The sequence below is a fragment of the Nymphalis io genome, chromosome 22 (genome assembly GCF_905147045.1).
Source record: "Nymphalis io chromosome 22, ilAglIoxx1.1, whole genome shotgun sequence".
Taxonomy (NCBI): Eukaryota; Metazoa; Arthropoda; class Insecta; order Lepidoptera; family Nymphalidae; genus Nymphalis; species Nymphalis io.
The window spans coordinates 1,311,517-1,326,718 of NC_065909.1; the positions used below are offsets into that span (position 1 = coordinate 1,311,517).

Consider the following 15,202-nt stretch of genomic DNA (forward strand, 5'->3'; position numbering starts at 1 on the left):
CACTCACCCTTCAAACCGGAACACAACAATAATAAGTACTGCTGTTTTGCAGTAGAATATCTGATGAGTGGGTGGTACCTACCCAGACGAGCTCGCACAAAGCTCTACCACCAGTAAAATTTCCTTACAATAACATAAGCATTTGAACAATAACTTGCCTCTAAGTAGCGATCTCTTCCAGACAACCTTATAGGGAATAAAGTCGATATAAATTTATATATGACACGATACATACATATATACTATAACGATATTTTAAGTATCACCATAAAAATTAATTTAATATTCATTTTGTTAATTGTAACAAATATATATAATTAAATTATTTGTTTTATTGTAAATTTATTATTATGTTTTTATTATTGTGATAGGTGCCATTTTCTTTGATTATTTAATAAAAACAAAATGGCGTCAATTGGAAAAAGGCGGGAATTGTAAATTTAAATTTTTTTTTAAACTGAATATATCCAGCACAATACAATAAGATTCTTGTTTCATCCATTTCATCCTCAGCTTAGGGTAGCAACATCCACGATTTGCAATACCAAGAAAACCTGTTATTTTATTAATTGAAATTGCGAAGGTCGTCTATTCGAAGAATGGTATTTTGTTTAATAGATATTGTTTTAAAGATGGATGGACTTCGAAGGCTAATTTATTTCCATCTTCGGTATGAATTCCTGTTCTTTATTTGGAAATGTGATAATGTGTGTTGAGATACCGGTTAACGTTATTTCTTGATCTATGCGTCAAAATTTATTGTTTTTTTTTTAAGTTTTCGATTTGTGCCTTTGCCTTTGTTCGTATGGCATACTAGATGGCTTAGGTCGTTTTTATTTTATATATTTCATGTTTTTTTTATAGTTTGATTTGTACTAATGTTATTTTATCTAAAAAACCCAGTAAAGTAAATATGAATATGTTATTCAGATTAAACTATCGAATTTTACAGTGTTTTCAGCCAATAGACGTGAACTTATGAACTAGCTGCTCGTCCAGACTTCTTGCAAATGTCATAATGACAAATAAATATGGTAAATGCTCAACACCGTCCGTAGAGTGGCGCCTTAAGTATAGATAAAAAGAATGACAGGTTAAAAGCTTACTAAGAAAGGAAATGTAATTTTTGATTGTCAATAAAAAAAAAACTTTAATCTGTTTTTTGTTTATTTGTTTGTGTAATACTATGGCTGTATGTATATGGGCTTTGCGCAGGTACCATTCCCTCATCGTAATATCGTAACAGCCTGTGAATATCCCACTGCTGGGCTAATGGCCTCCTCTCCTCTTTTTGAGGAGAAGGTTTGGAGCTTATTCCACCACGCTGCTCCAATGCGGATTGGTGGAATACGCATGTGGCAGAATTTCAGTGGAATTAGACACATGCAGGTTTCCTCACGACGTTTACCTTCACCATGAAGCACGAGATGAATTATAATCACAAATTGAGCACATGAAAATTCAGTGGTGCTTGCCCGGTGTGAACCCACAATCATCGGTGAAGATTCACGCGTTCTTACCACTGGGCCATCTCGGCCATCGTAATATAGTCTACAGTTATAGTTAGTATTTTTGTGTTTCTGTTTGACGGCGCAAGGGACATAACATTCCAGTTCCAGAAGTCGTTGGCGCCTTGGCGATGTACGAGATTGTTAATATTTCTTACAATGCTAAATTATCTATGGGTAGTTACCATCAGGTTTAGGTAACCATTTACCATCAGATACCATTTGCCAAACTGCCAACGTATTATATAACCTTTAAATGCAATTGTGGACTTGTGCCAATATATAAAGAATAAATTAAAAAAAAACAGAATTCGTTCAAAATTGAAACAAAATATAAGCTTGTTATATAATATATTTGAGCTCTGACTTCACCATCAATCGATGAGGACCTTAGTTTTTCACCATGATGGATATCCAGAACAAAAGTGATTCAAAATATAAATACAATAAATCATTTAAGTTTATTTAGTACTTTTGAGTTGTATGGTGAGCGTTAGAAAGTACGGATGTTCCATGGTCATTCTCTACTTTCGCCTCGGAACGCAATTACTTACTCAATTACAGGCTTATCTCGTACAAACGGGCATAATTAAATATGTAATGAAAACCTGATAGCCAGTTTTTTACCGTTTTTGGAGTTAGGCAGCTTTCGCTCGAGATACGGGAGAGACATATCGAAATAGGGAGAATCGTTCATTTCGTTTAATTATGACTTATGTTGTTTTGCTATGTGATCGATTTAATTGGCTGTTTTTGTTTGGTTTATAAATAAATTTATGCATAATCTAAAATGTATTTTTATAAAAATAATAATAGCTGTGAATTGCTAATATATCCTATTTACCCCTCCCATTAAGTACAGCTTGTGTTAAGAGTGGGGACGACAATAGCCCAAGGGGTCAGGATCGGTCCCGCAATTAATACATCGCTAGTCAAACCGTAAATGTTAAATATGAAAAGCCCTTATCCGTTTAGTTGCTATTAAGGAGACACGATATAAATTTTAGACAAAGTTCAAATACAAGCACCAATGAATTTTCATTTGCTTAATTTGTGTTTATAATTCAAACCATGTTCTTTCAAGGGAAAAAAATCTCTAGGAAATCTTGAGGAATTCCATCGAAGTTAAAATTACTCATATTCACAATTCGACTTAGTGACAAATCAAATAATCTAACCCTGGCAGGTAGCTGTATCGATACACCAATAAATTACTAAAAAAAAACATACAAACACTTTTTTTTTTTAATTTAATCATGATAAAATTAATTTATATAGATGTATAGTTACGTAGATTAAAATGGATGAATTTAATGTGTTTGCTTTCATCATGAAGTTATTTTTACCACAAACATCATTAAGCTCAGCATCAACTTTCAATCAAACAGAAACCTTTCACGCGTCTGCTTGTGTTATCGGACAAGTTTAAACGTTAATAGCGCAATGGTTTACCGTTTGGCTAGCGATGTAAAAGTCGCAGATTCGATCCCGACCTTTTGGGCTGTTATCGGGGACGACAACTACTACAAGACTCTTAACATAAGCTGTACTTAATTGGGGGGTAATTGCTTAATAACGGCCAGTTAGGATCTTTTTTTTTTTATTGTATAAGTTGGCGGACGAGCATATGGGCCACCTGATGGTAAGTGGTCACCAACGCCCATAGACATTGGCATTGTAAGAAATGTTAACCATCGCTTACATCGCTAATGCGCCATCAACTTCGGGAACTAAGATGTTATGTCCCTTGTGCTGTAATTACACTGGCTCACTCACCCTTCAAACCGGAACACAACAATAACGAGTACTGCTGTTTTGCGGTAGAATATCTGATGAGTGGGTGGTACCTAACGAAACGGGCTTGCACAAAGCCCTACCACCAGTAAATACCATTTCCCTCCCCCCTAACACGCGAAAACTAGACTATAAATTAAACCGAAAAAGTACAAGGTTTTTTGTATAGAAATTTAATTTGTTTGATAATAAATCTAAATCATTATATTTCGGATTATTTTATATTATATTATAAAGGCAGAACAAATCGTATTATATACAAACTTCAATGCCGAATTGTTATTGTAATTACTCAAGTTTCTATTAATCGCGTGCGGATATATAATTGAGTTCTATTACGATAGCCATAAATAATATAATTGATTGGATTTTCATTGTGTTTTGTTATGAAATTTAACGGTAAATAAATATAACGAACGATATCGAAATTGTTAATTTTTTGCGTGCGTGTGTTCTGCTAAACGGCTTGATCGATTTTGATGAAATTTGTTTTTTATGCTTATGTCTTCTAAGATAATATAGTTTGATCCGGTAAATAGTGCTATTACAGATATTCAGTTTAATTTATATCTTAATTAAGAATACATAATTAGAATTCTCAATGCTGAGTGTACCAGCCCAACTCATATTTTTTCAAGTGTTATATATTGAATATAATAGCACATTATTGTATAATTATCTAAAATAATGTATTGCAATCACCACGAACAATAGCCGACTGTGCGGATCATTTTATAGTGCACAAGTGTGGCAAATACACTCTATTCCGTCACTCATATTTATAAATATTTCTGATTCCTTCCGCCTCCTTTTACTATCGAACGGCCAGGCAAACGCGTCCAAAGCGCCATAGGTACACAGTGGAAATTCCCCGCCTACGTACAAAGCGCTTTGAATCCACATTTATCATCATTCATGAATGCTTTGCCTGAGTCCGTATTTTCTGATAGGTACAACGTTGGTGTCTTTAAATCCAGTATGAACAGGTTTCTTTTAGGCAAGCGTGATACATCTTAGACCGTGTCGATGCTTAAGATCAGGTAAGTCAACGGTCAAACAATTGCCTATTAAGTGTAAAAAAAAACCTCATAATCTGATGGAAAATTCGAAACGACCGAAAAGGGTTCAAGAGTAGGGTCTACGTGCTTTCTGAGGCACAGAAGTGTCAACACTGCCAATTTCCAGACTCCAGACTGCTATTGAGTATTCACTAGACTAAGAAGGCACAACTACAAATAAATCACTAGTTTCTGCCAGCGGTTCCGCTTGCATATGAAAGGGGAGAAATTTCATAATGATGAGGAGTAAGTCGTACAAACGCAACAAATATATAAGCAAACAAATTAACTTTCGAATTTATAATATTAGTATGGATTCCATCTTCTGGTTTAATAGTTTTCTTGTTAGACAATTTCTTCTCATTCATGAATATAGACTTAGCGATGCATACTGATACAGATTTAGAAATTAATTATTGATTTCCATTTGGTATATATTCATGTATAAAAGTATTATATACTTTTATCTAACATGCGCTATCGATTTCATAACACCAGTTCGACAAGAGAAATAGGTATTACAAAATATCTCTCCAAATTGAAGTGAAAGCGGTGAAGCTCATGGCTTGCGTGATTTGACAATATTTGAATCGAGTTTTTTTTTATTTTTTTTATTTAAATACCTCAAATCCGATATTTGTTCAAAAGTTTATTTAAATATTTTTCTATATTACGACCTGCGTGTTAGCAAATATAATTATAATATTATTTATTAGTGAACGGTACATGATGCATAAAATATGGCCGTCATGGGACGCCAGCCACTTGAAAAAACATAGAAATATATGTATATAGAATGAATACAGCATCGTTAATGAAATAAACATATTTCTCTGTTTATTATACCGGTACATAACATTTTTTTATAATACGGGCCAGCATATGAGCCACCTGATGGTAAGTGGTCAAAACATTAATAGCATTATTATTGGTGCTGTTCAGTGGTAGAATAATGTACGGGTAGTTCGAGGTAGGTGTATTCAAATCTAAGTGAATATTAGGATCATTTTACGGTCGTAATTCCATATAAAATTTTATTACGATCAGACGTAGTTTAGCATTTATAATATCAGTATGATATAATCTGTGATAATTTTGTTACATGTTGATTTTTAGAGCATAAGTTTTGTAATTAAAAATAATATAATTTGTACGTCTTGTCCATTTTTATTGTTAAATTTGTAACATTTTTTTTTTTTTATTAAATTATTAATATTGTTTATAGTAAAATTAATGTTGTCCTATAAAACCTATCGACCTTAACTTTAACGTCTCGTCTTGAAAAATAAAATACTTCGAAGTTTATAAAAAAAGAAGCTAGAACAGGCACAATATATTCAGCCTAAAACTATTTTATATAACAAAAAATAATAAAAAAATATATCTGTATCAAAATAAATACGATATAAATATAATAATAGAGTTATATTATTGAGACGTGACAGATCTGATTATATTTTATTAATTATTTCGAACAGATAACGAAATATACTAATAAGTAACCTGTTTCGCTCTGTTAAGTAATTCGGGCGGAGAAATGACACCTCTCTCTTGTGTTGACACCGAGGCGTTAATCTTTTTATCAACCGACTAAAAAAAAGGAGGTCTCAATACGTTTACGTATACATGGTTTATACATTTTTTTTATATAAATGACTTCGGTCCAAAGTCCCAGCTGATGTTGAATGAAATTAGCCAAAAAGGTTGAATGTGTTTAATTTTCGTTCAGAAACGGGACAATAACATCCGACATATTTTTTTTTTTCTTAGGCTTATCACATTTTTTATTTTATATTTACATATTAATTAATATATTTACTTAAATTTATTAGTCACTTTTGCAGTGCTATGGAATTGCTGTAAGAACACCGATTAGCAAGAGAAAGTAGGTTTAATAATACATTTATAGCAGGTATTTGAAATAATATTAAAATATATATAAGTTAAAAACATATAATGTAAAAGTTAACAAATACTAAGCATAAAAACGCATTATGAAAGATAAATAATTAAAATAATTACATAAATATGAAACATTACCAAATATAAAAAAAAAATCGTTGTTGTGTAGCGTCAAGTTGTGAAACAAAGAATCGTATCGGATGAGTTTATAAATAAATTTAAAGAGGCATTGCAATCCCGGCGTGTACTACTAATTAATGTAATATATATATATATGTATTGTTATTTACCATATATGTATGTATAAGGAGATTCTTTGATCCAAACAACAGTGTTGTTAAAAAAAAGACGCGCTAATTAAAAACCACCATTTTGTTGATAGCAGAAAGGTAAAGTAATTATTTAATTATTGGTGCGACTTGGGTTTTTTTTTTAAGTGGTCACCAAACGCCCTTAGACATTGGCATTGTAAGAAATGTCAACCATCGCTTATAGCCAATGCGCCACTAACATTGGGAACTAAGATTTTATGTCCCTTGTGCCTGTAATTACACTGGCTCACTCACCCTTCAAACCGGAACACAACAATATCAAGTATTGCTGTTTTGCGGTAGAATATCTGACGAGAGGGTGGTACCTACCCAGACGAGCTTGCACAAAGCCCTACCACCAGTAAATAGTAAGTTTTGTTGAGTGTGATATATGTCGATAGTATTATTTTGATTTTTCATCTTTAAGTTTCATATATACCTTCATAGCTATCTTATATATATGAAGAGAAACTGATTTTATAAAAATCTCGAATTGATCTTTATATAACTCACTCAATTACTCTTAAATAAAACTCACTCAATAACTAAATTAATCTTAAATATATACTGTATTTGATGACAGTGGAATGAGTTATATTATATCTTTAACTTATTGATAAAAACTCGATAAAAAGCTATATAGATGATCAAAAAACTTGGGTTAGTACCTATTCGTAAATTTTCAAGATAAATAATAATTTAGTTGTATTCATCATTCAGTTGACATTGGTATGTAAATTGGTGGAAAAAAGTAAATACTTGAAAGAGTTTTTGAGGGCTATTTCCAATCCGAACCGGTGGCAGGTATACATTTAATCAATACATAGCAACAGGACGCTTGCATAAAGAGTGCATTTTGGTTTCGTATCCGAGGGCGTGTGGAACTTTTTGTTACGGTAAAACCTGTAAACCTGTGTAAGAACAAAATCGAAACTTAAAACAAAATACGATCACGACGATGAAACATTGGCTATCACTGCATATTATAAAACAAAGTCATACAATACTAAGCAAAATTTTTATGCTTAGTATTATATGCTACTTTTATTAAGCCTGTATCGATGTTTTGTATTTTTCTCTTTGTGGTGTGCAATGAAGTATAAAGTATCAAAGTCCTCCGTCGCGTCTTGTCTTGTCTGTTTGTCCGCGATAAATTTAAAAACCACGCAACGGATTTTTATACGATTTTCACCAACGAACGGAGTGGCGAATCCTGATGGATGTTTTGGCTGAAAAAATACGGTGATGACTATTTATTCGTGTTTAAACCGTGAAAAATCCAATTCCAAAGGTTACCCTTATAATAGAATTCAAGGTATTTTCTGCAGGTTCAAAATTAAAACTCGAACCATATTATTTTTAAACACCAGTATATTATTAATAACTTGCATTAATAATTAACTTTTCGTAACCGACTACTCGTCCGGAAACAGCGAATGATATAGAGTTATAAAACTGGGCCGAAAATTCAGGTTTCGTTACGCAGCCACGTAATTATATATTTCAAAACATGTGACACTAAAATTATGTAAATTTTAATGTATGAACGTGACGGGTTCGCTTTAAGGTATATTATGAAATAAAATAAAGTCGTAAATGGGCCCTTACGCATTAAATATATCGTTGGCGAATAAGGTAACAATTTTGCATGAAGTTTGTCTGAAAAAACTTGCCTGATAGTAATTTTACTATAGATAATACTATCAAATGGTCCCCCCTATATTTGTCTCTAAAAGAATATAAACTGATTTAGTATATTTCTTTTATACACACAAACAAAGATACAAGAAAAAAACTTCACTGAAAAAAAAAAAACGTTCAAATGTCAAGTAATTATAGTCAATCATTCTCTTTATGATCGTATTAAGTACAGGAACAAATTTTGATCCTACCTCAATAGAAAACAGTTTGAATCGTCCCAATATTTAAGTCCTTTTCCGTGAAATTGATAAATATTCTTAAAAAAAAGCATCCTTCTTTATTTGAATTCGTTTAAAAATTGTATACAAATAAAGAACAAACAAGATCAGTACGAGGTTTATATGGAACGTATTCGGGTCACGTTGCAAAAACAATGCAAATGACAATGCTTGACCATTATAGATGCAATTCGATCGATATCGCTTCCACAAACTGGGAGAATAAACAAAAACCATGTGTTTGTAATTGTAGGCAACTTGTAAAGGGATATCTTTATGTACCTAGATGTTTGGTACATCCATACATGGTTTACAAGACATCGGCAAATAGGCCACCTAAAGTCACCACGGCCCATAGACATTGGCGATGTAAGAACTATTAACTATTTACATCGCCAATGCGGCACCAACCTTGAATGAAGTTGCTCACTCATCCTTCAAATTGGAAAGCAACAATACTAAGTATTGCTGTTCAGCGGTAGAATATCTGATCAGTGGGTGGTACCTTATTTTTATAGAATATGAAGGTGGACGAGCATATAGGCCACCTGATGGTAAATGGTCGCCAACGCCCATAGACATTGTCATTGTGAGAAATGTTAACCAACGCTTACATCACCAATGCGCCACCAACCTTGGGAACTAAGATGTTATGTCCCTTGTGCCTGTAATTACACTGGCTCACTCACCCTTCAAACCTTAACACAACAATACCAAGTACTGCTGTTTTGCGGTAGAATATCTAATGAGTGGGTGGTACCCGGACGAACTTGCACAAAGCTCTACCACCAGTAAAACTCGACAGTACTTTCAATGTTCAACAAAAATGTTTTTTTTATTGTTTTGGTAACTTTTTTTTTTCTCAAAAGTTTATCAATTGACGATTTGTTTTAATCAATGCTTTATTAACATCAATGTTCTAAATATTCAAATATCCAAACACCAATTGTACTCAAAATAAAACAAACATAAGATTTTTGTTTATGCAATTATATGAAATATGGGTAAATGAAAAAAGGTCTTTGCCAAGCTTCAATTCTTCGATTCTATGCTGAGGGTTTGGAATAGACAGGGGGCGAATCACCGATAGTCAAGGTATTGTCAAAGTTGTTCAGCAGGAATCGAAATGGGAATCATCTAAGCGAATTAAAGTTACGGAATAATTTCGTAAGCGAACGGAAGTTACGAAGGCGAGACATGACCTTCTATTTTTGGCTTATCAGAAACGAGTGGCTTTCGGTCATTGCTTCATACCGATTTTGATGGGTTTCAGTACAAGGGCGAGTAATTGCATCTTTTTAAAGTTTATTGTTAATGTGAGTATATAAAGTTACTATAATTTGTAGTTATTTTAGTAAATAATGAATCCATCCTATTTACTCTTATTATGCTTTTTTTTCAGATAAATATAATGATGTATTTTTATCTTAATTGAAACGAGAAATTTATGGGAGACGGTTTGATTAATAATACTTCAGTACTTCAGTTGTTCAGAAATTCTACAGTACTCACAAACGATTGCTTGATTGTAAGTTTCTTGTTTACTACTTCAGATTTAAACATAATAAAAATGTATTTAAAAGATAAAGAAAAATATTGAATTATATTGTCAATTTTATTGAAAACTAGTTTCTAACCGCTGCTTCACCCGCGTCTTAGGAAAAGGAATCAGGTGTAAAGTAAAAAAAAAATAATCATTTTTAATTATAATTTCGCTGATTGACTTTTTATTATAACAATGACATTACTTTTAATTTGAATTTGATTAGATTGAATCTGGAAGTGCTATGTACACTTGTAATTGACATGCATATTAGATATACTATTATTGTTTTATAAATTAATCTTTTCAATGCTTTATATGTATGTTGTAAGTGTGCTATTACAAATAAAAAAATAAAAATTATTCCTTGGGGTTCGAATTTCCTTACCGAATTTAATCAAAATCAATTCAGTTTTATCTTCTATAATGATGATCTTGAAGGCGTGACATACAGACAGTTTGCATTTATAATATTAATATATATCAATGATTTTATTTCAAACCGACACCCTAGACCTTCCAAAAAGCCATACCATTATAATCTATCTTTAACGGTATAAGTAAGTAGGTTACGAGAACCGGTCGTATTGTGAGGTTCTGTTGAACTTTTTTAACTCATAAAACACAATCTTTTTACGAGCTTTTATTCAACTTAAGTTAGTATATGTTCAATATTGCATTTCAAATTTTAAGTCACACCATCGACGTCCGCGGTTCCGCCCGTCCTCAAGCGATAGAGCTGCAATTGGCCTAGTGATAGTTAGTAGTTTCTTGACTCAGTTCACTTTACTTTCTTGATTACTTTCGTTACTGTAATCGTAATCGTTAATCTGATTACATTTTGGCCGCATCGCAATATAAGTAATCCGTGATTGCAAGTGGATAAAATACATAATTGAAATCGAAAATGTCTTAACAAGTTACACTTTTTTCATGTACTTAATTTGTGAATTATTTAATCTAGCGAGGAAGCTTGGACCAAGCTTGGAGCAGCGTGGCAAGGCAAGAAACTTTATCCATAAGAAGATGCCAAGTTGCAGAATATTTATCTTAATAATAAAACAATATGATGATCAAAACCACGGGTAAAATGTATTTAACAAAATTAATAATATAATTGTGTGGGTTTTTATATGTCGAATATATTTAAATATATATTTACAGAACTCATCAAGCCATTTAAGAGTAATTAGGAAACGGAATTCCGTAATTTAAATTGCTAGCAGATTAGAAAACTCGTCTTGCCCAGGCTAGGCTGCGCTGGGCTAGGATAGACTAGACTATAAATCGATGCGGCCGGTCAGAGACATTATGCAATCAAGTGCAATGATCGTTACGATCCGTGGAGTCGAATCGTTATAAAATTATTTTAATTTTGTTTATTATTAATACATTTATTTAATATTTCCAAGAAGTATTTAAATTCTCGAAAAATATACATATATTAATCTGTGTTAGCTGAACAACCATTTAATTAAATGACATCCAAAATCCTTGTAAGAGCTTGAGGGATTTTAAACCTTTAATTAATTGTGGTACGAATTAATTACGGCTAAAAATATCTAAAGGGAGGAGCCAATTCTTATTTATAACGCTTACGATACGTTTCCGATTCCATTCCGATCGAACTTCGAAACGCAACTGAATTGTTGTGTTATTAGAATCCTTTAAATAGAAAATATAAAAATCCTTTAAATATTAGAATCCTTAAACCGTTATCCTAACGGTTAAACGGCAACGATTACGTTTCGATTCGATTGCGATAAAGTGACAATTTGTTAGTTGTATTGGCCTTCAGATTATTAAGGCTTTGTCTAAATACCAATTGAAGGATATAGAAGTTTAAGAAGTGCCATCTAGTGGTCAACAAAGTGGATAACATAAAAGTCTCTATTCAAATATATGTACCAACTATCATGGTGATCGGTTAAACGGCATCGAAGTATATTAATATCGAACAGATATACCAAGACGTCGAGTGATGATGAGTCGAGATGATCCAGTGGTTAGAACGCGTGAATTTTAACCTTTGAGTGCGGGTTCAAATCTTGTGCTTAATTTGTGTTTATGATTCATCTGTTCAGCTGTTAAGGTTAACATCGTGAGAAAACCGTATAATTTCACATGTGGTGGAATAAGCTTTAAACCTTCTCTTTAAAGGGAGATGACCTCAGTCCAGCAATGGGACATTTATATGATTTTACTACTTAAAGCATACATATACCAACACCAATTTTCATATATATCAATAACATAATATATAATTTAATTAGTACAAATAACCTCTCCACGGTTTCTATCAAAGTTCAACGGCTGTATTTATTTATATATACAGGAAACGTGGCTGAGATACGAACCTTGTATTCTCAGGTCTGTTACCTGTATGAGATTTTCATTGCTGTAGTTTCTATATATGTAACGCTTTTATACGTTTCGTTCGGCATAAATTAAAATGTACCAAGTCATTTTATAAGATATTTTTTTAAATCAAATAATTAAAAGAATACTTATGACTGAATCGATGTGTCAATTTGAATTTGTTTAGCAGTTTTGGAGTATGGTAACAAATTGATGTACAAGCATTATTTATTATTCATTCGATAGCCGTGATGGCTCAGTGGTTAGAACACACACGTGAATAAAAGTCACCCTCTCATACAAGTTGGTGGAGATACAAATGTGGCAGAATTTCATCTGACAGATCCATCTATCTCGGCATATTTATGTTTATGATATTGTTCAAAATATCACATCTTTAAAAACAACGATCATAAGTTCGTACACCATATTAAAGTTGAAACTGTAATGATAATTAGTACATTTTGTTTAATTGTTGCCAGAAACATTAAATGTGTTTGTTAAGTCCAAAAACTCTCACGTGTGTAATATCGTACTTTTTTTTATTATTTAACGCTTCATAAAATGTTTGTCTGCAATTTTGTGTGTATTATCTGTATTTAGTTCTAAAATAAGAACTTTGGCATTACTTTAAACTTCCTGTCGTATTTTCTTACCAAACTTCGGTCAAAGTATTCACGTTTCAATATCGTCTTTTATATTTCATGCTAATACAATATTTTTATTAATAATTAATTATGTATTAATTAAAAAATATCTCACCATAATAACTGACGCCATTTTCATCATATTCCCGCCAATTTAGTTTTTTTTTCACTATAAAGTTCACATCACAAAACAGAAAACTGTTCGACTGAAAATATCATATTTTTATCACGTTAATATAATAAACAAAAATTAAAATATTTAACAATCATTTTAATAGAAACTGCTAAATGTGTTTTTTTTTTTATATATAACATCATGAAAAAGTGTACGCGACAACGAAATTATTCGGTCAAATTTTAATTATTTTCAGTTTTTATGTGTGTAAGTATTTCTTTCGTATTGCATTGATTTTTCTCTTTCTGTTATCGTTAATTTGACATTCAAAAGAAGAGGACAGCATTATTATACTACACAATATTTATAATTATATAAAGCCGTTTAGTTCTTTATTTTTCTCACATATGATTCATATTCATAATTACTTAGATTTACGACATAGTTCAGTTAATGTTATGTAAAAACTTTTGAGACTTATAAATTATGGATATTCAAGTTTTTTTCCTGAGAAAAATAACGGTGTTTTAGCAGTAGTTCAAAAACCACAAATATCTTTCAAGTGATAAGTAAATGACTCTTCTATTTGGTAAATAATATACATATTAACATCATGTACCAAAGACATTTGTTTTAGGCGCGAAAATTTGTACCCAAGGCCAAATAAAAAAAAACAAAAAAAGCCGCACAAACAATACAAATCTTTGTTTTATATCTATCCCGATGTCATTTCTGTCCTTCATTTGATATAGGAAGTCGAGATGGCCCAGTGGTAAGAACGCGTGAATCTTAACCGATGAACGTGGGTTCAAACCCGGGCAAGCACCTCTGAATTTTCATGTGCTTAATTTCTGTTATAATTCATCTCGTGCTTTTCGGTGAAGGAAAACATCGTGAGGAAACCTGCATGTGTCTAATTTCATCGAAATTCTGCCACATGTGTATTCCACCAACCCGCATTGGAGCAGCGTGGTGGAATAAGCTCCAAACCTTCTCCTCAAAAAGGGAGAGGAGGCCTTAGCCCAGCAGTGGGACATTTACAGGCTCTTACTAGGAAATATAATTTCAATGGTTTTAAAACAACTTCGCGAGATTATGGTCTAAGCAAATAATATAACGCGAAAGTGACTGTGTCTTATGTTTTCAAGACTAATCCGCTAAACCGATTTTGCTATCACGCAGTACACTTTAAATAATAACAATATGTTCGACAATTATCAAACATTTTTAAACCTATATTCAATCAATAAAGGATAACGACGTTAAAAGTTATCTCTAGTTTTATTTGACATTTACTTTTTTTAAACCGAATTCTGTGAATAAAAAGCTAAGGTCACAATTTAGAATTATTTTAAAAATAGAACAAGTCTCAATACATGGGCAATAGTGAATATGCTTAACTTTTTTTTTTTACAAATGATTCGGAATGGAAAGTGTGAAGTAAATAAATACCAATAAAACAAAGAAGATATTTAAGAAAGTATGACCGTTGAATTTCAAAATGGCTGACAGAATGACGATAGCGATTATTTGAAATGTTCGGTTTTTTAATGTAATATTTAATGTTGGCCGTGAAAATCACATTAGTAATTTTAACTTTTTTTTCCTTAAATAGAAAATTACTTTTATTGCATATTTTCATTTTATTTTTTATTACAGATTTTTTATTTATTTGTTTTGAAAGATGGATAACTTATTTATTAATAATTTATAAAATGGTTTTGATTAAAAATGTGTTAAGCATTATTAATTTAATAGAAATGAAAATAGAATTTTTTTATTATCTTTTTTTTTTTACGAAATAGGCAAAAGAGTGATGTCATGTGAAAATATAAAATATTGAGTTTGATTTTTTAAACAGCCTTTCTATTAGTGGTCATAACTATTAATTTATTACTGGTCATTATATAACATAGTGGCTCATATTTCTTTCTTCGCTTGTATAGACGTTACAAAAATTTGCATATTAATATTATATTTTTAATTGAATTTTTCTCTTTAAAATGTTTTATCGGATTTGATTAATATTAGTATTATCAGTACGGTA

General features: G+C 31.7%; 1 protein-coding gene across 3 annotated transcripts in view; it reads right to left on the reverse strand.

The window, feature by feature from the left end:
- LOC126777039 (rhophilin-2-A) overlaps positions 1-15,202 on the reverse strand; it is a 90,252-nt gene that overhangs the window by 33,730 nt on the left and 41,320 nt on the right. The window contains exon 2 of one of the 3 annotated variants that reach the window (XM_050499885.1): positions 13,156-13,246. The exons of the other annotated variants lie outside the window; for them this stretch is intronic. Within the exon in view, the coding sequence (XP_050355842.1) occupies positions 13,156-13,182 (27 nt within the window). The 5' untranslated portion in view covers positions 13,183-13,246. The remainder of the gene's footprint in view (positions 1-13,155; positions 13,247-15,202) is intronic. 3 annotated transcript variants of the gene reach the window in all.